Source organism: Ylistrum balloti, unplaced genomic scaffold, assembly GCF_031769215.1.
Source record: "Ylistrum balloti isolate Yb309-2 unplaced genomic scaffold, AGI_CSIRO_Ybal_v1 Utg371640, whole genome shotgun sequence".
Classification (NCBI taxonomy): domain Eukaryota; kingdom Metazoa; phylum Mollusca; class Bivalvia; order Pectinida; family Pectinidae; genus Ylistrum; species Ylistrum balloti.
The window spans coordinates 315,121-340,784 of NW_026782834.1; the positions used below are offsets into that span (position 1 = coordinate 315,121).

Below are 25,664 nucleotides of genomic sequence, written 5' to 3' on the forward strand. Positions count from 1 at the left end.
TAGACAAATCAAAAAGCTGAAAAAAACAATGGTTGACCTTTTCCAAAACGTGCTGAATGAAAACACCATTCAAGAATACACAATTTCATACCTTAGCATGTCATAGTGATCATGTCAACCAAGTTTAAAAGGAATCATAAGATGAAAACCAAGAGAGGAGAACAAACAAGGGGCAGTAACTCTTCAGTTCCAAATACAAATTACTCAAATTGTTGTTAAGGAAAACATGTCACAGTAATTAAGCCTACTGACAAGTTTGATAGAAATTAATTGAAAAGAATGAGAGGATGTATTTGGGCATGATTTACATGTTGAGAACAAAAAGAGGTAGTAGCTCTTCCAAACACAGTGGAATCAAACTGACATTCAATAAAACGATACTTTGTGTCATATGATTAAGCAGAACAAAATTGAAAAAGGTCCGTTGCAGATTGCGAGGAGATCTCCAGTCTAATAAATGATTATGACAGACAAATAAATCCCATACCAATGACAAGCCTGAACAAACTTTCTGACAGGTGTAAGAGAAAACATACACATACTCCAACATCGGCATTCAATTCTAATTTCCATTCAGCATAAATGAAATCAATGTAATCTAATTAATTTTCATAAACAGAAGGACATTTTAACATCTGTTGAACAGTAAATGACCCTTTATAAATGACCACTACAGTAAAGGACACAAAATACACTGCTTTCATGACAGTGTTTGTGCTAAGGGAAACACAAAAAGGAGTTATCGTCTGATTACATAAATATGTGACAGCTTTTGACTTGATGACCATTGAAAAAAATCTTCTTCATCAATTACCCCTATTTAGTTATTTGACTACTGCATGTTGGCAAAACTGTATTTTTTGTGTTACTTCCTAATTTGCTGCAATCAAAATCAAAGCAAAATAACACACAAACAATTGTATAAAACTGAAGCATTTGATAATATTTATGTACTTAAATGACTTATAATTAACTATCTAATAGCAGCTCAAAAATAATTATTTAATGTTCATGACCAGAAAAGATTATCTACCTTGTTATCATGAAGTAGAACATAAAGCAAAATGAAAAAGTCTTCTATTTATGTAAGTTTTATAACATTAATATTATCAATAGATACCATTTTATACTTAGTAAGCATGAAACTTTGAATAATATGTTGCCAAATATTGATGATGAATTGTGCCAGACTAATATTTTTCTCATCAACAATACAGAAGACATATATAATAGGTCTGTATAAAGTACAAGTTGTATTTGTATAAAGTAAGATATTTGAACAGAACAGCTCTGAATTTCTTTTTTTTAAATGTATACATAAGTTACTTTTTTTATACTCTTTGAAATATTTATATTTAAACCATCAAAACAAATTATGATGTTCTAAAATTTTAACTCTAAGTACAATAAATGTACAGTTACATACAAATTAACCTAAACGTAGAAATAAATAAAGACAAATTATGTAAGATTAAAAAAGATTTAATAAATATTATGGAATCTTAATGCATGAAAGTATAATTGGATTGCAATATTAAACGTTTAATTTTACCGTTAAGTGTTTATTCAAACCCCCACACTTCTGTTATTTGGTACACAGGGTGGTTGTTAATGAAAAACAGACACCTGTTTCCTCCCCCATGGTAAAACTGTAGTACAGCGAGAGTTAGATAAATACATGGCAGGTAACCATGTGAGCTGGGGAGGTAACGTTTTATCTAATAACAAATCGGGGACACCGGTGTAAAACGTGCATATCGTAGTACAACTATATACATTACCTATGGAAACTGTGTCAGTCTGCTACAAACTTCAACATCGGTTGTCCGCAGTTCGAAGGTGATTCGTCTGCTGTTTTAGGCTAACGGCCCAATCTTGAGGTCAAAAACGGGTTCATTGAGTACACATTCAAGACATGGTAAAATACATAGCCCAAAAAAGTCCTAGATTTCCATTTTAAACTCATCAAGACATATATATAAATATGAGGTCATTAGCTAAACTTTACCACATGAAGTCATTATCAACCAATCAGAACGAAAGAGGAAGTAGAAAATTCGGTTACTACAAATTACAAAATACTTATTCAAACGAAACAGAATGTTTCTTCGATGTCGTCTGCTAGCTTTCAATATATCACGCAGCTATCTTTTTTGTGGACCACGGCTATGCAGATATAGTTATTGGATTCCAAAATAGATTGTAAAACATTATATATCCGGTTATGTTGCTCTTTGATGAGTTTTGAGATAAAAGAAACTTTCATTGATCTGTAATGTATCCTCTTATTGAAGTATCTGCATAATTCTATCACTAAATTGAAAAAAGGCAGAATATCAGATAATTACCTATTTATTTATCGACTTAATATACAAGTATTCAAATAATGCCCTGTTCAGAAAGGAGAGCTGGATAATCAGTAGGAAAGGGACATCATTCACACAATCGAAAAACGACATTGAATTTCATATCGTATGATTAACAACAAGGTCACACAAAAGGTCAGTAAGATAACTGGGTTTTACGTCACAGTTGTTTTCGTAACTCTATCCGACGTTTTGATACTGAATACAGACTCCCAAAATCCGGATAACCAGTGACGCAAATATAGTCTGATCTGAAAGAAGGGATAAACATATTTGAACTGAAGGAACGCGTTCGTTCTCTCTTGGTGATAAGAGCATTCTTTTCCAACAGAAGTGAACGAGAGTACAATTTACGGTTGTGAAGGATGTGAGTTACAAGTTCTCAATATGATTTATATATATTTATATATTTGTTTATTACCTTTGTACTTTCTTCGGGGGCCTCCGTCTACATCTTTCTCAAGTTTGTGATTTTGTTATAGTTACTCAGAAACATGTCTTTGAATTAAGATTCTGTTAACATGTCGATATTTTCCTTCTTTATAGAAAGTGAAGATCACAGTGAGCGGATCGTGATGGACATTAAATATATAACAGTCCGTAGTGAACAATACATAAGAACATGCAGACAAAATCATGGTCATGACTTCCATAAAGCATTATTATAATTATAATTTATGTTTAATACTAAAATTGGTTCAGAATATGTGTGAATTCCAAACTTCGTGGAATTATCTTAACAGAAAAGTTCTTTGGTAAAATAAATATCGATATTCTGGTTGTTTTGGTCTAGTAAAGAATTTGCCATGTTCTCCACCAACAATAATCTTTAATACTTAATTATTATTTCGTTTGTTTGTGCAGTCCCAATGAATTCCGAAAAATAAGCAACTGTAGGAAATCTCCAATTTTGGAGGCCGGTAATGTAGCGGTAAACACAAACTCGCGGTCTCCCGTCAGAAGAATACAAATTAATAACATGAATATTCCTGACAGACAAACTCAATTTTAGATCCACGACAAAAAGTAACATTGGTCTTATTAATAATGAAATGGATTAAAACTGACGCTTTTCAAATTTCGTATCTCGATGTCTATTTAAATGGAGATGCTCAGCCACATGTTCCCCCTGACGTCTTCATGGCTTCAGATCACAAAAGACGGTGCTAATGCTGTTGATTGGTCAAGCAACTTGAAAGGCTCAGATGAAATTCTACAAAAAATGCGAAACCATTCTCCACATTTAGCCGTCATTGGCCGAGGCAATGAGTAAGTTCCACAGGAGTGCGTTTCATACCTTTGGACGGGTACTGTCCTCTCAGTAAGACATTATTGACTGACAAAGATTTAAGATTAATAACTCTTATTGTTAGAAACAAGTTCATAATCAAGATTATTTGCAACAGAAACGCCAGAGGAAACCAAGCAAGTCGACAGAAGACCTTCCATATATTATTTCTCAATAGTTCAATCCTAATGATAGTTTTTTTATTTTACTGTATTCTGATAGCGTGTAGATCAGACATTCTACAGATGTTCAGTGCACTGCAATTATTTATTCAGAAGCAAATGGATTATATTGACAAGAAACTTGTAGATCATTCATTGATCTGAACACACCAATTGCTGATGTTATTACTGTCAAAATGTAGAATTTACAATAAAGATCCTTTATGAATGTTCTAATTATTGCTGCAGCGCACATACACATGTGACCTTTATGTAACAGTCTTAACAGAATTGACCAAATGTTTTGCAAAATCAAAAAACCTTTTGACCTATCAGATAAGATATCATAATTATGTGTTCATCTACAAATACGAAAGATACCTAATTCATTTTCCCTACAGCGACATCACAAGCCTGCTGTTTCAGGGTGCTGTGTCATGTGGAGCCAAAGATTTCACAGTGGTGTTTATCTGTCCTCACCCCCTTGATAAAATTCCAAGTGCTGTCCATGGCATGCCAAAGCCGGAGGCAAACATTCTCCAAAATGTTCATTTCCAGTAAGATCATGTTATATGTGAATATATTGGATATGTGGGCTCATGATAGTCTGAATGCTAGCAGTCTACAGTTCTCAGTTCTTATTGAAGTGGTAGGGACCAGATTTCTTCAACACTATTTATACTTGCAAATTCAGAAACTTAATTTCTGGTTCTTGAAATGATTTCAATTTCATAATATAAACTCATAAAACACTAATATTTTCAAATGCTATTCGAAAATCATATCAGTCTATAGCAACGGATACATCTTCATATGCTTTGAAATACAGATCATAAACTCTCTGTCTTACAGATACCTCAAGAACGTGGAGGAGTTAGTGAATTACTGTGCCTCTATTCACACTCGATCTGTAATGCCAGATGTGGTCATGGTGGATGATCTAAACCATTACATAGGACAGGTAAATTATGAGGTCACTGGAATCAATGTCTATGCTTCAGATCAACCAAGGAACCCTTCCAGTCTGAAAGTAACAAAAATATAGAGTTGATAAGAAGCAAATAGTACTTAATCATGGCAACATACTTTGCCTACTTAAATCCTGAAAGAACTTTTTCCAGATATTGAATTGCCATTCAGTGTCAAAACAGCTCATGAAAGTTTTAGCTACGGTAGTTTATTTAAAAGGACACGCTTCAGACAGGCTAGCTTCCTTCACATGGTCATTGATTATTGACATTATTAAAGAGGCTGAACATGAAGGGGATATTCAATTTTATCATTACATAAGGCATAAACCCCTACACCTATGGAAAAAAATTTGTTTTTAAAAAATATGGGAAAAGCTTCAATTACACAACCTACTGTAAAGAGACTAGCTTCAATCATAACAGACTTTCCTGATGATGACATTGGCCTTTGAATTAACAACCTCAGCATCATATGAAAATTATTGCCCTTGAACCACTGCTTGCAATATACTTATGTATACATTTGAAAAATGTACATTTTAAAATGATTGGTTGATCCTAAATTGCTTTTGATGTCAGTAATTTTTTCATAGCCCACGATTATTTGATAGTGGACTGATTAAATCGCTCTGTGTCCGTGATAAGTTCTTAATTCACCAGTATCAGATGGTAGGCTTTTGGTATAACCCTTCATCTGTCATCTATCCAACATTAAGCAATTTCTGTTATTGCTATTAGTGAAAAAGCACTTGATTGATCATTCACAAATATCATATGTAGGGTCATCTTGATTTGCATTGAACAAAGTCAAAAGTTTTAGACTGATCAGAAAACAAAAAGGATGAGAGACAGCATCCTGGTTTATGACAGTCATTAGTTTTTCGCTATATTTTGAGAAATACTGGATATATCGTTCTAAAATTTCACCTAGGTTTCCCTAAATCTCTAGTAATTCATAAACCATTTGGGGATTGATTAAAGAAAAATGAAAATCAACAAGAAATGGCTTAATTGGTGATTGGAAAGTAATAATTTATCATTACTATCATTTTGGGGATTGATGTAAAAAACAAAATGGTTGTCAGATGGCCATCTTGAAACTGGACTATGGAAATTTGTTTTCACTATTTTTTTAGAAGTAAAAATGAACCTTTTTCAAACTCAGTATGTAGCTTCTGTTTGGTCCCTAGTTGTGCTCTTTGATTTTTGGACTGATCAGAAAAACAAAATAGCTAACAGGCAATTGTCATGGATTTGAGCTTTAAAGATTATAAAACCTTTATCTTCGAAAGAATTTTCAAATTTCACATAATTAAGACCAAAAATAGAGGAAAGAAGAGAAAAGAACAAATAAAGATCAAACAATGGTGAGCACCAAGATCCCTGTGGGATCTCTATCAAGATAGTTCTTGTATCAACTAATAATCCGATGTAAAACTATTGGAAATAATTACACATTTCAGTAATATGAAATAGAGTTTGAAATAATAACTGGTAGGTACGAAAGAAATACAGCTTCCCAATAGTAATCAGGTTGTTCGTCTGTCTGTTTTTTGTTTCTGCACAATAGCTCCACTTATGGTGGGTCAGTTACACTTTATCTTCATTCAGCACTTCTGTGAAGAAAGAGCTTGCTTGAAATTTCTTTACTGGTCCAGAGGTTAAAGGTCAAGCTTCTTCTCAGGAAGTGCTTGCTTTGGATTGCTTTTCATGTTAAGAGGTCAAAGTCACTATTTCTGTAAATAGAACTGGGATTATATCATATATAAACATCAGTGTCACTGATAAATGTTCTCTGATGACATAATAAAGAAGTGGAGTTGAATAAAATTAAATTAAATAAGTGCCCATTCAAGATCAATAGGTTAATAGATATTTCCCTATCCTGTTATGAAGGCAAGTTGATCAATGAGTAGTCACTTGACCAAAAGTCAAGGTCATAGGATTAATGTTCACAGTCAAATATTAAAATATTTTTGCTGGTAAATACTTTATGACATTATAAACCAAAGTGATCAAAATTAAACGAGCAAATGTGTGGTCAATGTGTGGAAAAATTAATTGAATTCATTGAAGCTCAATAAAACCTGTGGATATAAAAACAATTAGAATTATAAAGTAGATCTTATTCCATCACACAACACACAATTAGTTACTTAGTAACTCAAAAAGGGTTTTAATGTCAGTAAATAAATATCCAAATTGTCATGTAATGTCCATAGAATATATCAAATTTGTGTTCTGACATATTACATGCAGTGTATCAATGTAACCTTCCTGTTCAGCTCAGGTTTAATAATCAGACAGTTTGCAAGTTATTTTCCAATGTGTCGGTGTTCTAGTTTGAACTTGAGTAGGTATGGCCATTAGATATCAGTTAAAGTAAAGGAACACTTCTCATATCAAGATGTCCAATCATCACATCAAATTTGTCTCTTACAGGAAAAGAAAGGAGAACATGGCCTTGCTAAATTATGTGCCCATCTGCTTGATTGTGTCACCTTCATTAGCTCTAAGAAGTAAGTACTGATAAATATTGATATAGGAACAATAAGTATAGAATATCATCCCCCACCCAACAAGTTGGTGGGTGATATTCAAAAGGGTTCCGACCATCCGTCCATCTGGGTGTTGCTTTCCGCATATTAATGACAGATTCTGCATATATATAATGAGGCTGCTGTGACCTGAATGACTACTTTCTTTAATCACTCTCGGATACTGCTTTACACATATCTTTTCAAGGACGTATAAGATTTTGATGAAACTTAGTTGGTACATTTGTTACCTTAATTCTTTGCACAAGATTGATTAACAGCAAAATTCTGCACATATTTATTGAGGTTGATGTGACCCGATTGGCTGATTTCTTTAATAACTCTTGGATGCTGCTTTCCCCAGGATAACTTTTGAAGGACTGGTAGGATTTTGAAGAAACATGATTGGTACGCTTTCTACGCTAGTCCCTTCCCCAAGTTCGCTTAACAGTGAATTCTGCGCATATTTAATGAGACTGCTGTAGACTTATTACCTTAATTCCTTGTTCAGGTTCGATTATCTGCAAATTCTATGCATATTTTATGAGACTGCTGTGACCGAATTGGCCAATATCTTTTGGCACTCTAACTGAACGCTTTCCACACATTATCTTTTGAAGGAACAAATGAATTAAGATGAGACTTGCTAGGTAGGCTTGTTACCTTAACCCCTTGTTCAAGTTTGATTATCGGCAAATTCTGTGCTTATTTGATGAGGCTGCTGTGACCTGATTAACTGAAAACTTTTCCAGTTTTACATGTTGCTCACTTTAAATGTATATATTTTACAAATGAACATGAGTGGGGGATCTTGATGACTTTGTCCTTGTTTCATAGATAAATTCTGTGCTGTAATAGTACAGTGAACCCTTCATAATCCTGACACTTTCATTCCCAGCAAATTTGTCTGGATTACATATTCTTCAGATAGCCGAATAAGGTCCTCCCTCATTATAACAGGACTTTTTTTTGTTCTTTGTTTGAATGTATGTCTCTAATATGATGCTCGTTAATTTTTTTCAGATAAATGAGACTTACATTAGTTTGAAAAGTAATACATACTAAAGGTACCCATATTCTGCAAAGGTCACCTTTATTTTGAAAAAGATATTTGGATGTTATGAAAGATATCATATCTTTCTTCCAGTCTATCTTTTGCTAATTCTGTATGGTAATGTTCAGTCAACCATAAAAGAATATACCTGACATGGACACCTGCATCAAAATCTATGCTATACAAGATAAAAGTTGACATTATTAAGGAAATCAATTTTATGCACATTCTTTCCATTATTTCCATTCTCTTATTTCAATATTACACAAACAACAGTAAAATGAATAGAGGCTTCAGAACACTACATTAAGGGCTACATTACAATTTCATGGGTGTCACATTGAATATTGAAGCATTTTGTGTTAATTTAGGATGAGTTTTGTTCAATTTAAGTTTTTTTTATACATTTGGGTTAGCGATTATAAGGGTATCTATTTCCTGTTGTACTTTTTTTGACCATTTGGGAATAAAATTTTATGTTGATGAATCAAAAAAATCAAATCAACATTTAAAAAAGAATTGCATCATAAACCAGATCATTTATTTGTGTATAGATATGCCCAAAAATAAAAGTGATCCTTGACAAAATACAAATAGTATACTACAGTCACTACGGTGCATTATATTTCATCCAACACTGTAACCTTGCTTTCTTTATAATTTCATGTCCTGTTATGCTATATTTCAAATGCCTGTTTTTGTTTTTGTTAACACACTCATGTTTGCAGTGAAAGAGACCTTTGTCGCCTCATTGTTGGTTGTCAGGAATGTCATGAAATACAGTCCTATACCCTTGAGAAATTTAGATTGACACCTGTCCTGATTGAAGGTAATTTTGACCTGCCTATCACCATTGTTACATTGTTATCATTGTTGGAAGTATATTTCAGTAAAAATTGAAAACAGCAAGAGAGACATGTGTTGATTATTTCATAGCATTGCTAATATTTCTATCTTTCTCTAACCCTAGACAGGTAAATCCACACTTTTTACCAGTGTGAGATTGCCTTGTCCTACCATAGGGTTGAGGAGTAGGGGAGGGGGGAGGAAGGATTGTTAGGACAATGATATGGTATCAGAGTCAACAATTCAATAACATCACATCAACAATTAAATCACGTCAAAAATGCCAAGCATCGGGACAACAAAACAGCAGGGTAACAGTTGCCAGTTGTAACAAAATTCTGAAGTGGGACAATAGCTATGTGTAAAGCATGTGCAAATTGCATGCACAATTTGTGAAACTCTGATGACTCCATTGTGGTAAGTGATTTTTTTTTACTTTCTAATGTAGGTTAAAGGTCATGGTCAAGGTCACATGGTTAAAACTTATGGGACTACTTCAACAGTCTCTTGGTACAAGGTACACACGTCAAATATAAAAATCCTACCTCTTATGGTGCAATAGTTATGCCCAACACTTCAATTTTCCAAATGGAGGTCATAGGTCAAGGTCACATGGTAAAAAAAAACCTACCTCTTACAGTACAATAATTATAGGCTAGGTTAAAGTTGATAGCAGACATACAAATGGACAGCACAAAATCAATGTGCCCCTGATCTTTCCAACCCAGGGCATAATAATCATTCACCCCCTTCTTGGTGATCTCAACAAGCCTTGTGTTGTCAACTTCATCATCATTTACCCCGGGTTGAGATCCATCTCTTTCACTTCCATGGGGGCGAAAGGTTCTATTAATCTCCTAATTTGAATGTGTTTTGGTGGGAAGAAGTGATAAGATAGTGATATATAATGCCATGATTAATATATGCTTTGATAATGTTGGTTTAAATCATTTCAACCAAACTGTCTTTCAAATAGCTTTTTTGCCAAATTTGTCCTGGAGCATCTTTGGAAAAAGTGTTATGTATTAAATACATAAAATACAGGACATCAACATTTTTGGGCAGAGGTCAAGACCAAAATCATTAAAAACCATTTTGTAAAGAAAAAAATATCAATGCAATAAGATCTTGGGCATCTTTGATGAAGGGGTAGGCTGCCCTGAGAAAGATGGTGGAGAAGAAAACAGCAAACTAAAAGACCAGGAAAAAACAAAACAAGCTATCCTACTTGACAGTGAGCGGCAGAACCAAAACATGGGGGCTATAAATGAGCGTTTTTGCCTCCATTGATAAAATATGTAGTTGACTAATTCACTATAATGCAGTATCTATAATGAACAATAAAATCACTATACAATCAATTTGCAGCATAGCCACTTGCTGTTAATTTGAGAAAATGTATTATTTAGAAATGTACATAATGATACTGATTGTCTCATTGGTGAACATGTTATTTACTAAACACAGTTGTTTTACTCTAATACATTGTATATGCAAATGATCTTCAACAAAAAATATAACAGCCTGAGTATTTCTTTCCATCTTTTTTCAAATGATTTTGTTATTACTCTGCATACAAATTCTCATTTGGACTAAAACAAGTTAATGACAGACAGTAAATTTTGTAAACTTTGCCTGGATATATGGTGTTATCTTCTTGTATCTACACATTGATGTTGTTTCTTCAGTTGTCATATATAAAGATAAAACAGCTTTCTCTATGTGCACTTGATTGAGGAACACACAACATTCCTGAATTGTAGAAAGGCACTTGAATGAACCAATTCTTTTTTAATTTTTGATGATTGTTTGGTTAGTTATTGTTTCATCAATGATGCAAGGGAAGCAACTCTTCAATAATTTTGTTCATCTTTTAATTACAGGTACATCTGTTTTAAATCAACGCAAGCTGTCAACAAAAATGGAAAATGTTGAGATAACTCTACAATACAAGGTAGCCCAGGAAGCAATATTTCTAAAGGATGTGGAATTCATACGCAGAGAACAGGATCAAACATAGAAAAGATCTTAAGTGTCACATGTGTTTGTCCTCTCCATTGGTTCATCTATACATCTGGATAACCCTACAGTTCCATTAAGTGCAATTTGTGAACATGCATATATGTTTAATACCAGTGAATGGAAGAGTTATTGAACTTGTTACTATTTAATTGTTTATAATCTAGTTACAAAATTTCAAAATTTCAGAACCAATTTGAAATTGTAGCTTGTATTGTGAAATATTTTAAATACTTTCAAAGCTGTTTTTGTGTGCTACAAACACCATCTTTCAATATTTTGTAAAGATTGAATTTACCTGTATCATTATATGGCACTCAAATACAAGTAATTCTATGATTCTAAATCTTTGTTTCCTTTCACTTGAGCTATTAAAAGCAAATCAGTATTTTTAGAAAACCAATCACAAAGCAAATCAGTTAATTTTATTGTTTACCAAACATCCAAAGATCAGGTTGATATACTTTCATGAACTTTGCAATAGATCTGTGGATCACTATTATTTAAATATATCCCTTCTGTCTAATTAGCAAAGGAGACAACAATTGAAGCCAGTGTATTTGATAGAAACTATGCTTCAATCCATTCTTATTTTAACCTTTGTAGCACAGCCTAACAATTCACATTGGGTACAAAAATGTGAAACTTAAGTGTTACACTTGTTTGTGAGAACTACTCAGTTTTTTAAGCTTTATAAAATAATAAGTATGGCTAAGCCAACGAGAACATCATTTACTCCAGTTCTGTAAGTGTACAAAGCTAATTCACTTACCTTGTCCCACCTTTACCCTTTCACTTATCACCCTATCTATAGGTATTTAATTGACCGACATTTGAAGCTTTGTTACCATAGGATACATTTTCTCTACAACAGTCAGCTACACAGAAGCCAAGGTCATATGTAATACTGTTATTGACTAACACTTGTAGGTCTACAACAGTCAGCTACATAGAGGTCAAGGTCATATGTAACACTGTTATTGATTAACACTTGTAGCTCTACAACAGTCAGCTACACAGAGGTCAAGGTCACATGTAATACTGTTATTGACTAACACTTGTAGCTCTACAACAGTCAGCTAAACAGAGGTCAAGGTCATATGTAATACTGTTATTGACTAACACTTGTAGCTCTACAACAGTCAGCTACACAGAAGTCAAGGTCATATGTAATACTGTTATTGACTAACACTTGTTCCTCTACAATAGTCAGCTACACAGAAGCCAAGGTCATATGTAATACTGTTATTGACTAACACTTGTTCCTCTACAATAGTCAGCTACACAGAAGCCAAGGTCATATGTAATACTGTTATTGACTAACACTTGTTCCTCTACAATAGTCAGCTACACAGAAGCCAAGGTCATATGTAATACTGTTATTGACTAACACTTGTAGGTCTTTCAGATTCACCTTCACAGAAGTCAAGGTCATATGTAATACTGTTATTGACGAACACTTGTAGCTCTACAACAGTCAGCTACACAGAAGCCAAGGTCATATGTAATACTGTTATTGACTAACACTTGTAGGTCTTCCAGATTCACCTTCACAGAAGTCAAGGTCATATGTAATACTGTTATTGACTAACACTTGTAGCTCTACAACAGTCAGCTTCACAGAAGTCAAGTTCATATGTAATACTGTTATTGACTAACACTTGTAGGTCTTCCACAGTCAGAAAATACAAATGCTGACATCACATGGCCCTATATACTGATCACTTGTAGTACCACAGACCTAGATTGATATCTACGTCTGTGTTATACAGATTTGAGGCCTCAAGTTGTGTCAGCTGGCACAGTCATGGTGGTACGGCAAGATATGAAAGAAATAACACTAAATCTATGCTGATTTAGTGATACGCATGTAGTTGGTTTGGCATTACCAATTGCTTATGATGTTCATTTACAGTAACGTAGATGATGCCTTTATCGTTAGTTAATATATGTACTGTCTCGCAGTATGTTAGAACTAATCAAATGGTTGTATGGTATGCAGAGCCAACACTTTTATGTGGTGTTACCTAATGGTGAGTACTTGTTTTGTAGATCCCTCATCTGGATAACAAAATGAGGTGTGTAGGGATAAATGGAAACCAATGTAATTATATCCCTCATGCTTCTCCCCATTTTTGTAAATGGGCGTGGATGCAGTTATATTGTTAACACTTATCTGTGCTTGCATCTGTCATGATAACATTGTGTACAAGATATTTCATGAGCCCTTGATCAGACTGGTTCATTTCATAATCACCCATAGCATCCATTAAGTACATATTCATCAATATGTTCCATTTCTGAAAAGCACTATCTTATCACATAGAGAAATTGTGGTCGTGTGTTATGAATGAAAATGTTATGAAAAAACAAATAAAACTATGGATACTCAATAATTTTTTTTAGTTTTCATATGCATAAGTGAGTTCACATACATGGAGTTCTAGCATTGTACATGTGGAAGTAGAAATCAAATAAAGACTAGGCAATAAGGCAATGGCATCACATCAAAAACATTGAGTAAACTTGTGAACTTTATCCACTACAACAAAAAACTTCTTTTTAAACCTGAGGTCAAGAAGAGGTAAAAAAAAAAAAAGGCAAGAATTAAATTCATTTGATGTTATACAAACGCTAGAATTAAACATAAATTCAGTTTTTAAATATTTTCAAAAAGAAAATTACTAATTCGTTTTCTGTCTGATGCACAGAATCCTTTTGTTGCTCTGATGCTTGGAATCCACAGCAGTAGATATTCCACTGCTGAGATTCGAGCCAACACTAAATGCATTACACAAGAGACTAGCAGTGTAAATAGTGGAGTCTTAGAGTAATGCATAAAATATCTACAATATTTGTTTCGTATAAATTATCAGGACAAATGCTACACAGCTTCACAGTTTTAGCACTAAATGCATTAAACAAAACACTACTACCTGTATACATTGTGAGGTCTTAGATTGATTTATCGAGTAAGATTCTCTTTCTGCATAAAACATTAATTTTCATTCAGTGTTTGCATCAATTATCAAGATAAATAATAAAGATTCACTTTAATGAAGCAGTAACACATAAAATATAATCCATGTAAACTTGTCCTTTTTATGACTATATTTTATCCATATATCACTTTTATCAGAAAATGCTCCCACATGGGTGTGTATAAAATAATATCTTTTGAGTGTAGATATAAAGTTCTATGGAATAAATGCATGTTCCATCATTGATTCTGAGATGTCATTTCCACTACAGAAATACATCAATGAAAAGTCTACTGAGTATGCGGACACATTTAGTGAATATGAACCATCTTGTGTTCCAACACAATCTAATATAATAAATACAATATTGGTCTGCATGCAATGCAAGCTTAGTCCTTTCTGTCTTTGTTGAGCTTCCATATACTGTAGTTCAAGGCCCCAGCAAAGGTCACCCATGCCAAATAAGGCAACATTAAGTAGGAGGCGGTTTTATTGATGGGATGGAAGGCATAGGTCGTGGCAGCAATCCCACCCCACAGAAATCCGATTTCAATCAGTGACTGAAAAGAATATAATGTACATCATTAGCATACAATTTACCAGTAGATGAATTTAATACAATTCACAAGAATATAATTTTGTGTTTTATGGGACAAAAAATAATCCACACATGAAACTGCTGCAGTAAAAATCAATTTACCAGGAACAAAACACAGTAACCAGATTCTTTCTTGGAGATGCTATATTTACTAAAGGTCAACATTTCACATTTAAAGATAGTATGAACACTATAACACAAGAAATCATTAATCCTTAATAGTTTAGGTAACAGTGGAAACCTGGTTTCTTAGGACCCCTTAGGATCATTTATCATTATGAATTGTAACATTCATTTGTCTAGCTTACATTAAAGTGAATTTGGAATTTTTATAAAAGTCTTCAACTGCTTCATTTAATTGATAATTTTAGATTTTTACAATTTTTTACCTTTGTTTACTACTACATGTATTTCATATTTGTGTGAAGTCGACTAAAAATTCAGGATTGCAGAGCTAAAACAATAATCTGGACCAAGATGGGACTTATTACCAAAATGCTGCAGATTTCCACAGCCATATTTAATCTCTGTCAACAGGGGAAAAAATATATGATAGTGAAGTAAAAATATATGATAGTGAAGTAAGTTCTCTCTAAGTGACAGAAGGAATGCCTACCAAACCAAGTTTATGAGCCCCGAAGAAAAGAGGTGTCCAGGCCCAGTTGAGGGCAAGCTGTGTTCCGTACAATGCCAATGGCATGGCTGCCTCGCCACCAAAGCCTCCTCCATCCCTCCACACTAAGTAAGATGCAGTGCCCATTCCTGTGTACAGTGTGGTCCACATTGGTCCAAACACCCAGTTTGGGGGGCGCCAGGTGGGAAACTTCAAATGCTTTAAAAACAAAAATAAAACATCTGTAACATCTAGGGTTTTTTCTAAATATTTTTTATTTACAGAAAAGTAATGTCTGTTCACAAAACCTCATTAAATATATGAAAACCAAACAAAAATGATTTAGTGTGTCAGGGGTTTGCTGAAAGTCCCAATACTATACCTTTGCACCTACAAGTTTGGAGTTTGGGGATAAAGAGATGTTACAAAATGTACACAACTCTCATATCTGTCAAATTTTTAAATACTTTGAATTTATACTTATAAAACCATTTAATCTTGGACAAGTTCTAGTTTGCAGGATCAAGGTCACAACTGTTATTTTCAGTGTAAGCACCATAGCATGGCAACTTCATTCCTTGAGAGATTTGAATTGAACTTCAACACTTGTATATAATTGTATACAAGATTGGTTTTATTTGTAGTGTTAGATTTTTGGTGTAATAAGTTCAAGGTCACCATTATCATTTAAAGGAAATCCTTGTTTGTGTTCTAGCAACTTCATCCCCTTGGAAATTTGATCAAACTTTAAGCATTTATATCTCAGATGGGTTTGAGTAAATTTTTTTAATTAAATCCTCGTCAACTTTCCTGTGACTATTTTCCTTGAGAGATTTTGATCTAGATTTACACACAGGTACTTGTAAAGGATCCTATTATCCCAAATGGACAAATATAGGACCATAATATCTTGAAGGATATCAGGTTTCAGAAATATAAGATCAAGGTCATCCTTAATGCTTTTTTGAAAAATCTTTGTTAGTATACTAGTTAGTGACTATATTCATTGAGCATTTTTTATCAAACATTTGCCTATAAGTTCCAGTTTTAAGGTTATGGTCAGCTTCACTCCTTAAGGAATTGTGATCAAATTTCACACATCTACCAATCTTTTATTGCATTATTGTCCAGAGCAGGTATGTATTATTTGCAATGCCTCATTTTCACACATATTAACCAAAACAGCAAAATGACTATTAAATCAGAAACGCAGGAAACAGAAGACCAATTACATATTTAGGTTAACTTATTGGATTGATTACAGTAAATGCTTTCTCTTATTACAGTTGCTAGACTAATTTGTCAACATTCAGGAATTATTGACAGATAAAGACAGTACCTGATTTCAAGATATTTATAGATCCAAGGAGGCAGTTTTCAACATAATTTTAGCTTACAGAACCATCATTGTGAAATAAATGGTGAATTGAAAATACTTAATTCTATTAAGGGTATCAATGAAAACAAAACCTCTGTCTCATGTCAATCATTTTACCTCAAACCAAGTAGGGATATTGTTTTTGGTCACTAGTCCACCAAGAACCCCTCCAACATGAGGTAATAAAACTGCTCCAGCTATACGAACGTAATCAGACATCTGAAAGACAAAACAAAAAGCCATCGGTAGAATCAAATTCAACACTAAAAGCAACAAGCAAATAAATGGATTTTTTATCCTCAGCTGTCAACAGTTAACTTGTAAGGCAGCTGAAGTCTGGCTAAAAGATGCTAAAATGTATCGGTATACCTAATATCTTTGAAATTAATTGTGAACAGCAAAACGTACAATGGGGTAGATGAATGTAGAGTGCTATACATCTCTAGATAACGGTGACATGAAAACTTAATGATTTATATACTTATGTATCATTAGCAAGGTGCCTGGTGAAGTGAATAGCCTGATGGTCTAATTCCTTACTTGACTGACAAGTGAAGTGAATAGCCTGATGGTCTAATTCCTTACTTGGCTGACAGGTGAAGTGAATAGCCTGAAGGTTTAATTCCTTACTTGGCTGACAGGTGAAGTGAATAGCCTGATGGTCTAATTCCTTACTTGACTGACAGGTGAAGTGAATAGCCTGATGGTCTAATTCCTTACTTGGCCGACAGGTGAAGTGAATAGCATAAAGGTCTAATTCTGTACTTGACTGACAGGTGAAGTGAATAGCCTGACGGTCTAATTCCTTACTTGGCTGACAGGTGAAGTGAATAGCCTGATGGTCTAATTCCTTACTTGGGCGACAGGTGAAGTGAATAGCCTGAAGGTCTGAATTCTTACTTGGCTGACAGGTGAAGTGAATAGCCTAAAGGTCTAAATTCTTACTTGGCTGACAGGTGAATTGAATAGCCTAAAGGTTTAATTCTTTACTTGGCTGACAGCTGAAGTGAATAGCCTGATGGTCTAATTCCTTACTTGACTGACAGGTGAAGTGAATAGCCTGATGGTCGAATTCCTTACTTGACTGACAGGTGAAGTGAATAGCCTAATGGTCTAATTCCTTACTTGGCTGACAGGTGAAGTGAATAGCCTAATGGTCTAATTCCTTACTTGGCTGACAGGTGAAGTGAATAGCCTAAAGGTCTAAATTCTAACTTGGCTGACAGCTGAAGTGAATAGCCTAAAGGTCTAAATTCTAACTTGGCTGACAGCTGAAGTGAATAGCCTAAAGGTCTAAATTCTTACTTGGCTGACAGGTGAAGTGAATAGCCTAAAGGTCTAAATTCTTACTTGGCTGACAGATGAAGTGAATAGCCTAAAGGTCTAAATTCTTACTTGGCTGACAGGTGAAGTGAATAGTCTGAAGGTATAAGTCCTAACTTGGCTGACAGGTGAAGTGAATAGCCTGAAGATCTGAATTCTTACTTGGCTGGCAGATGAAGTGAATAGCCTAAAGGTCTAAATTCTTACTTGGCTGACAGGTGAAGTGAATAGCCTAAAGGTCTAAATTCTTACTTGGCTGACAGGTGAAGTGAATAGCCTGATGGTCTAATTCCTTACTTGGCTGACAGGTGAAGTGAATAGCCTGAAGGTTTAATTCCTTACTTGGCTGACAGGTGAAGTGAATAGCCTAAAGGTATAAATTCTTACTTGGCTGACAGGTGAAGTGAATAGTCTAAAGGTCTAAATTCTTACTTGGCTGACAGGTGAAGTGAATAGCCTAAAGGTCTAATTCCTTACTTGGGCGACAGGTGAAGTGAATAGCCTGAAGGTCTGAATTCTTACTTGGCTGACAGGTGAAATGAATAGCCTGAAGGTCTGAATTCTTACTTGGCTGACAGGTGAAGTGAATAGCCTGAAGGTCTGAATTCTTACTTGGCTGACAAGTGAAGTGAATAACATAAAGGTCTAATTCCTTACTTGGGTGACAGGTGAAGTGAATAGCCTGTGAATAGCCTGAAGTGAATAGCCTGAAGGTTTAATTCCTTACTTGGCTGACAGCTGAAGTGAATAGCCTAAAGGTCTAATTCCATACTTGGCTGACAGGTGAAGTGAATAGCCTAAAGGTCTAATTCCTTACTTGGCTGACAGGTGAAGTGAATAGCCTGATGGTCTAATTCCTGAAGGTCTGAATTCTTACTTGGCTGGCAGGTGAAGTGAATAGCCTAAAGTCTAATTCTCCTTCTGAAGTGAATAGCCTGACACTTGGCTGACAGGTGAAGTGAATAGCCTGATGGTCTAATTCTGTACTTGGCTGATAGGTGAAGTAAATAAACTAAAGGTCTAAAATCTTACTTGGCTGACAGGTGAAATGAATAGCCTGAAGGTTTAATTCCTTACTTGGCTGACAGGTGAAGTGAATAGCCTAAAGGTCTAAATTCTTACTTGGCTGACAGGTGAAGTGAATAGCCTAAAGGTCTAAATTCATACTTGGCTGACAGGTGAAGTGAATAGCCTAAAGGTCTAAATTCTTACTTGGCTGACAGGTGAAGTGAATAGCCTAAAGGTCTAAATTCTTACTTGGCTGACAGGTGAAGTGAATAGCCTAAAGGTCTAAATTCTTACTTGGCTGACAGGTGAAGTGAATAGCCTAAAGGTCTAAATTCTTACTTGGCTGACAGGTGAAGTGAATAGCCTAAAGGTCTAAATTCTTACTTGGCTGACAGGTGAAGTGAATAGCCTGATGGTCTAATTCCTTACTTGACTGACAGGTGAAGTGAATAGCCTGATGGTCTAATTCCTTACTTGACTGACAGGTGAAGTGAATAGCCTAAAGGTAAAAAATCTTAATTTGCTGACAGGTGAAGTGAATAGCCTAAACTTGGCTGACAGGTGAAGTGAATAAAGGTCTAAATTCTTACTTGGCTGACAGGTGAAGTGAATAGCCTGAAGGTCTAAATCCTTACTTGGCTGACAGGTGAAGTGAATAGCCTGAAGGTCTAAACTTGGCTGACAGGTGAAGTGAATAGCCTAAAGGTCTAAATTCTTACTTGGCTGACAGGTGAAGTGAATAGCCTGAAGGTCTAAATTCTTACTTGGCTGACAGGTGAATAGTGAATAGCTGACTGAAGTGAATAGCCTAAAGGTCTAAATTCTTACTTGGCTGACAGGTGAAGTGAATAGCCTAAAGGTCTAAATTCTTACTTGGCTGACAGCTGAAGTGAATAGCCTAAAGGTCTAAATTCTTACTTGGCTGACAGGTGAAGTGAATAGCCTAAAGGTCTAAATTCTTACTTGGCTGACAGGTGAAGTGAATAGCCTAAAGGTCTAAATTCTTACTTGGCTGACAGGTGAAGTGAATAGCCTAAAGGTCTAAATTCTTACTTGGCTGACAGGTGAAGTGAATAGCCTGATGGTCTAATTCCTTACTTGGCTGACAGGTGAAGTGAATAGCCTGAAAGTCTAAATTCTTACTTGGCTGACAGGTGAAGTGAATAGCCTGATGGTCTAATTCCTTACTTGGCTGACAGGTGAAGTGAATAGCCTAAAGGTCTAATTCCTTACTTGGCTGACAGGTGAAGTGAATAGCCTTAAGGTCTAATTCCTTACTTGGCTGACAGGTGAAGTGAATAGCCTAAAGGTCTAAATTCTAACTTGGCTGACAGCTGAAGTGAATAGCCTAAAGGTCTAAATTCTTACTTGGCTGACAGGTGAAGTGAATAGCCTAAAGGTCTAATTCTTACTTGGCTGACTAAAGTGAATAGCCTGAGGTTTAATTCCTTACTTGGCTGACAGGTGAAGTGAATAGCCTGATGGTCTAATTCTTACTTGGCTGACAGGTGAAATGAATAGCCTGAAGGTTTAATTCCTTACTTGGCTGACAGGTGAAGTGAATAGCTTAAAGGTCTAAATTCATACTTGGCTGACAGAAGAAGTAAATAGCCTGATGGTCTAATTCCTTACTTGACTGACAGGTGAAGTGAATAGCCTAAAGGTCTAAGATTTAATTACTTACTTGGCTGACAGGTGAAGTGAAGTGAAAAGCCTGAAGGTCTGAATTCTTACTTGGATGACAGGTGAAATGAATAGCCTGAAGATTTAATTACTTACTTGGCTGACAGGTGAAGTGAATAGCCTAAAGGTCTAATTCCTTACTTGGGCGACAGGTGAAGTGAATAGCCTGAAGGTCTGAATTCTTACTTGGCTGGCAGGTGAAGTGAATAGCCTAAAGGTCTAAATTCTTACTTGGCTGACAGAAGAAGTAAATAGCCTGATGGTCTAATTCCTTACTTGGCTGACAGGTGAAGTGAATAGCCTAAAGGTCTAAATTCTTACTTGGCTGACAGCTGAAGTGAATAGTCTAAAGGTATAAATTCTTACTTGGCTGACAGGTGAAGTGAATAGCCTGAAGATCTGAATTCTTACTTGGCCGACAAGTGAAGTGAATAGCCTGAATCTAAATTCTTACTTACTTGGCTGACAGGTGAAATGAATAGCCTGAAGGTTTAATTCCTTACTTGGCTGACAGGTGAAGTGAATAGCTTAAAGGTCTAATTCCATACTTGGCTGACAGGTGAAGTGAATAGCCTGATGGTCTAATTCCTTACTTGACTGACAGGTGAAGTGAATAGCCTAAAGGTCTAACACTTGGCTGACAGTGAAGTGAATAGCCTAAAGGTCTAAATTCTTACTTGGCTGACAGATGAAGTGAATAGCCTAAAGGTCTAAATTCTTGCTTGGCTGACAGATGAAGTGAATAGCCTAAAGGTCTAAATTCTTACTTGGCTGACAGGTGAAGTGAATAGCCTGATGGTCTAATTCCTTACTTGGCTGACAGGTGAAGTGAATAGCCTGAAGGTTTAATTCCTTACTTGGCTGACAGCTGAAGTGAATAGCCTAAAGGTCTAAATTCATACTTGGCTGACAGGTGACGTGAATAGCCTAAAGGCTGACAGGTGAAGTGAATAGCCTAAAGGTCTAAATTCTTACTTGGCTGACACTTGGCTGACACTTGGCTGGTGAAGTGAATAGCCTAAAGGTCTAATTCCATACTTGGCTGACAGGTGAAGTGAATAGCCTAAAGGTCTAAATTCTTACTTGGCTGACAGGTGAAGTGAATAGTCTAAAGGTCTAAATTCATACTTGGCTGACAGGTGAAGTGAATAGCCTGATGGTCTAATTCCTTACTTGACTGACAGGTGAAGTGAATAGCCTAAAGGTCTAAATTCTTACTTGGCTGACAGGTGAAGTGAATAGCCTAAAGGTCTAAATTCTTACTTGGCTGACAGGTGAAGTGAATAGCCTAAAGGTCTAAATTCTTACTTGGCTGACAGGTGAAGTGAATAGCCTGAAGGTCTGAATTCTTACTTGGCTGACAGGTGAAGTGAATAGTCTGACTGACAGGTGAAGTGAATAAGGTCTAATTCCTTACTTGGCTGACAGGTGAAGTGAATAGCCTGAAGGTTTAATTCCTTACTTGGCTGACAGGTGAAGTGAATAGCCTAAAGGTCTGAATTCTAACTTGGCTGACAGCTGAAGTGAATAGCCTAAAGGTCTAATTCCTTACTTGGCTGACAGGTGAAGTGAATAGCCTACTTGGCTGAAGGAAGGTCTAATTCTTACTTGGCTGACAGGTGAAGTGAATAATCTAAAAGTCTAAATTCTTACTTGGCTGACAGGTGAAGTGAATAGCCTGATGGTTTAATTCCTTACTTGGCTGACAGGTGAAGTGAATAGCCTAAAGGTCTAAATTCTAACTTGGCTGACAGCTGAAGTGAATAGCCTGATGGTCTAATTCCTTACTTGGATGACAGGTGAAGTGAATAGCCTGATGGTCTAATTCTGTACTTGGCTGCCAAGTGAAGTGAATAGCCTAAAGGTCTAAATCCTTACTTGGCTGACCGGTGAAGTGAAAAGCCTGAAGGTCTGAATTCTTACTTGGCTGACAGGTGAAGTGAATAGCCTGATGGTCTAATTCCTTACTTGGCTGACAGGTGAAGTGAATAGCCTGATGGTCTAATTCCTTACTTGACTGACAAGTGAAGTGAATAGCCTGATGGTCTAATTCCTTACTTGGCTGACAGGTGAAGTGAATAGCCTAAAGGTCTAATTCCATACTTGGCTGACAGGTGAAGTGAATAGCCTAAAGGTCTAAATTCTTACTTGGCTGACTTCTAACAGGCTGACAGGTGAAGTGAATAGCCTAAAGGTCTAAATTCTTACTTGGCTGACAGGTGAAGTGAATAGCCTGACTTGGTCTAGTGAATAGCCTAAAGGTCTAAATTCTTACTTGGCTGACAGGTGAAGTGACTTGGCTGACAGGTGAAGTGAATATAGGTCTAAATTCCTTACTTGGCTGACAGGTGAAGTGAATAGCCTAAAGGTCTGAATTCTAACTTGGCTGACAGCTGAAGTGAATAGCCTAAAGGTCTAATTCCTTACTTGACTGACAGGAGAAGTGAATAGCCTAAAGGTCTGAATTCTAACTTGGCTGACAGCTGAAGTGAATAGCCTAAAGGTCTAAATTCATACTTGGCTGACAGGTGAAGTGAATAGCCTAAAGGTCTAATTCCTTACTTGGCTGACAGAAGAAGTAAATAGCCTGATGGTCTAATTCCTTACTTGGATGACAGGTGAAGTGAATAGCCTGAAGGTCTAAATTCTTACTTGGCTGACAGGTGAAGTGAATAGCCTGATGGTCTAATTTCTTACTTGGATGACAGGTGAAGTGAATAGCCTGATGGTCTAATTCCTTACTTGGCTGACAGGTGAAGTGAATAGCCTGATGGTCTAATTCCTTACTTGGCTGACAGGTGAAGTGAATAGCCTAAAGGTCTAATTCCTTACTTGGCTGACAGAAGAAGTAAATAGCCTAGAGGTCTAAAATCGTACTTGGCTGACAGGTGAAGTGAATAGCCTAAAGGTCTAAATTCTTACTTGGCTGACAGGTGAAGTTAATAGCCTGATTGTCTAGTTCCTTAATTGGCTGACAGGTGAAGTGAATAGCCTGAAGATTTAATTACTTACTTGGCTGACAGGTGAAGTGAATAGCCTAAAGTTCTAAATTCTTACTTGGCTGACAGGTGAAGTAAATATCATGAACATCTAATTCCTCACTTGGCTGGCTGGCTGACAAGTGAATAATCTATATGCCTGGTAAAGTGAAAAGACTGAGGGTCTTAATCCATACTTGACTGATAGGTGAAGTGAATAGCCTGATTGTCTAAATTCTTACTTGGCTGACAGGTGAAGTGAATAGCCTGATGGTCTAATTCCTTACTTGGATGACAGCTGAAGTGAATAGCCTGATGGTCTAATTCCTTAATTGGCTGACAGGTGAAGTGAATAGCCTGATGGTCTAATTCCTTAGTTGGCTGACAGGTGAAGTGAATAGCATGAACATCTAATTCCTTACTTGGCTGACAGGTGAAGTGAATAGCCTTAAGGTCTAAAATCTTACTTGGCTAATGGGGGAAGTGAATTGCATGAACATCTAATTTCTTACTTGGCTGGCTGGCTGGCTGACAGGTGAATTAAACTGTCTGAAGGTCTACATCATTTTCTATATGCCTGGTGAAGTGAACAGACTAAATGTATAAATGCTATCTTGCTGTAAGAAGGGGTAAATGGTCTGATGCTAAAATCATTTTCTGGCTCCAAGGTAAAAGGAAGTGAAGTGAATAGCATGAAGGTTTAAATAATTAAGCAAATGGCAGGTGAAGTGAATAGCCTCACATATGATATATCATAAACGGGCTGCTGGTTCAAGTGAATAGCCTGAAAGTCTAAAATAATTACTGATTGCAAGGTGAAGTGAACAGTCAATATGATGTATATCATTACCTGTCTGCCAAATAAAGTGAATAGCTGGATGGACTAAATCATTAACCCTGCTACATGTGAAGTGAATAGTCAAAATGCCTATATCACCAACAAGCTATCAGGTGAAATTAATTGCCAAATGGCCTAAATTGTTACTTGGTTGCCATGTGAAGTGAATGGACTGTAGGTCTCAATCAGTTTTATCCAGATGACGAGTGAAGTCAGATATAGTCATAACATGACAATCTCATATCATTAACAGACTGTCAGGGAAAGCGCCTCAGACTTGTTCTGATCTGGCCTTGTTTCTCCCCAACTTATACAGTGTACCAGTATCTTTGAACCAATGTCTCCAGAACACTTATGTTCGTCGTTGAGATGATACCCCGACACGGAAGGAGTCACGGAGACGGAAAACATGTCAATCATTCATTGTTTGAACCTGTTAAAGTTCCTACTGGAATTACGGTGGGGTTTTTTTAATTGCTCTTACTCACTCTCTAAAAAATATTTATCAGGAAAATTGATTGATACAGACTGAAAGCCTCTATATCTGTATCAACAATATATACCCAGTGAGTAAAATATATTGATTCATTTCTGTTTGTATTCAATTCCATACAATAACATTATAATGTATTTTCTCTTTGCTTTTGACAAACTTCGATGGAGATGGTAGTGTGCTGGACTGCCGGTAAATCCGGGTGCGCGGTGCTTCTGTATATTGTTCCGCCCCGCGGTACTCTTATGTTACTCCTACCGAGTGACAGCATCAAAGGGACCATTCAAAACAATAAGTATATACCTAATAACGCGACATGTGTCTCCGTTAAAGCTAATAATTTCGTTTACCTTCTGTTTTTCCCTGGAAATCTCGTTGGTATTTTGTTCTTTGCACTTCCTTGTGTTTGCGTAACTTTCACAAGATACTCTCAAACTAAATTTAGCTGTGGCAATATTTCTTTTACAAATCATCGCAAACAAAAAAAGAAATACCTTAAATTCTATTTTGAAATCTTGGCAAAAGAAAT

At 35.9% G+C, this 25,664-nt stretch overlaps 3 protein-coding genes across 3 annotated transcripts in view; 1 reads left to right on the forward strand and 2 right to left on the reverse strand.

Moving 5' to 3' along the window:
* Positions 1 to 1,885, reverse strand: part of LOC132563208 (uncharacterized) — a 92,550-nt gene extending 90,665 nt beyond the window's left edge. Inside the window, exon 1 of the mRNA XM_060227960.1 lies at positions 1,782 to 1,885. The gene's annotated coding sequence lies outside the window, so the exon portion shown is untranslated. The remainder of the gene's footprint in view (positions 1 to 1,781) is intronic.
* A 1,477-nt stretch (positions 1,886 to 3,362) lies between these two features.
* LOC132563213 (uncharacterized) lies at positions 3,363 to 11,359 on the forward strand. Its single transcript, XM_060227968.1, has 6 exons — positions 3,363 to 3,635; positions 4,217 to 4,372; positions 4,668 to 4,776; positions 7,229 to 7,305; positions 9,106 to 9,206; positions 11,107 to 11,359. The coding sequence occupies exons 1-6, from the start codon at positions 3,469 to 3,471 to the stop codon at positions 11,241 to 11,243; spliced, it is 747 nt and encodes a 248-aa protein (XP_060083951.1). The 5' UTR covers positions 3,363 to 3,468; the 3' UTR covers positions 11,244 to 11,359.
* Positions 11,360 to 13,628: 2,269 nt separating this feature from the next.
* Positions 13,629 to 25,552, reverse strand: LOC132563207 (translocator protein-like). The gene is made up of 4 exons (XM_060227958.1): positions 25,486 to 25,552; positions 16,930 to 17,031; positions 15,438 to 15,653; positions 13,629 to 14,783 (listed from the first exon to the last, which is right to left on the reverse strand). The coding sequence occupies exons 2-4, from the start codon at positions 17,029 to 17,031 to the stop codon at positions 14,613 to 14,615; spliced, it is 489 nt and encodes a 162-aa protein (XP_060083941.1). The 5' UTR covers positions 25,486 to 25,552; the 3' UTR covers positions 13,629 to 14,612.
* Between the last annotated feature and the right edge of the window lie 112 nt (positions 25,553 to 25,664).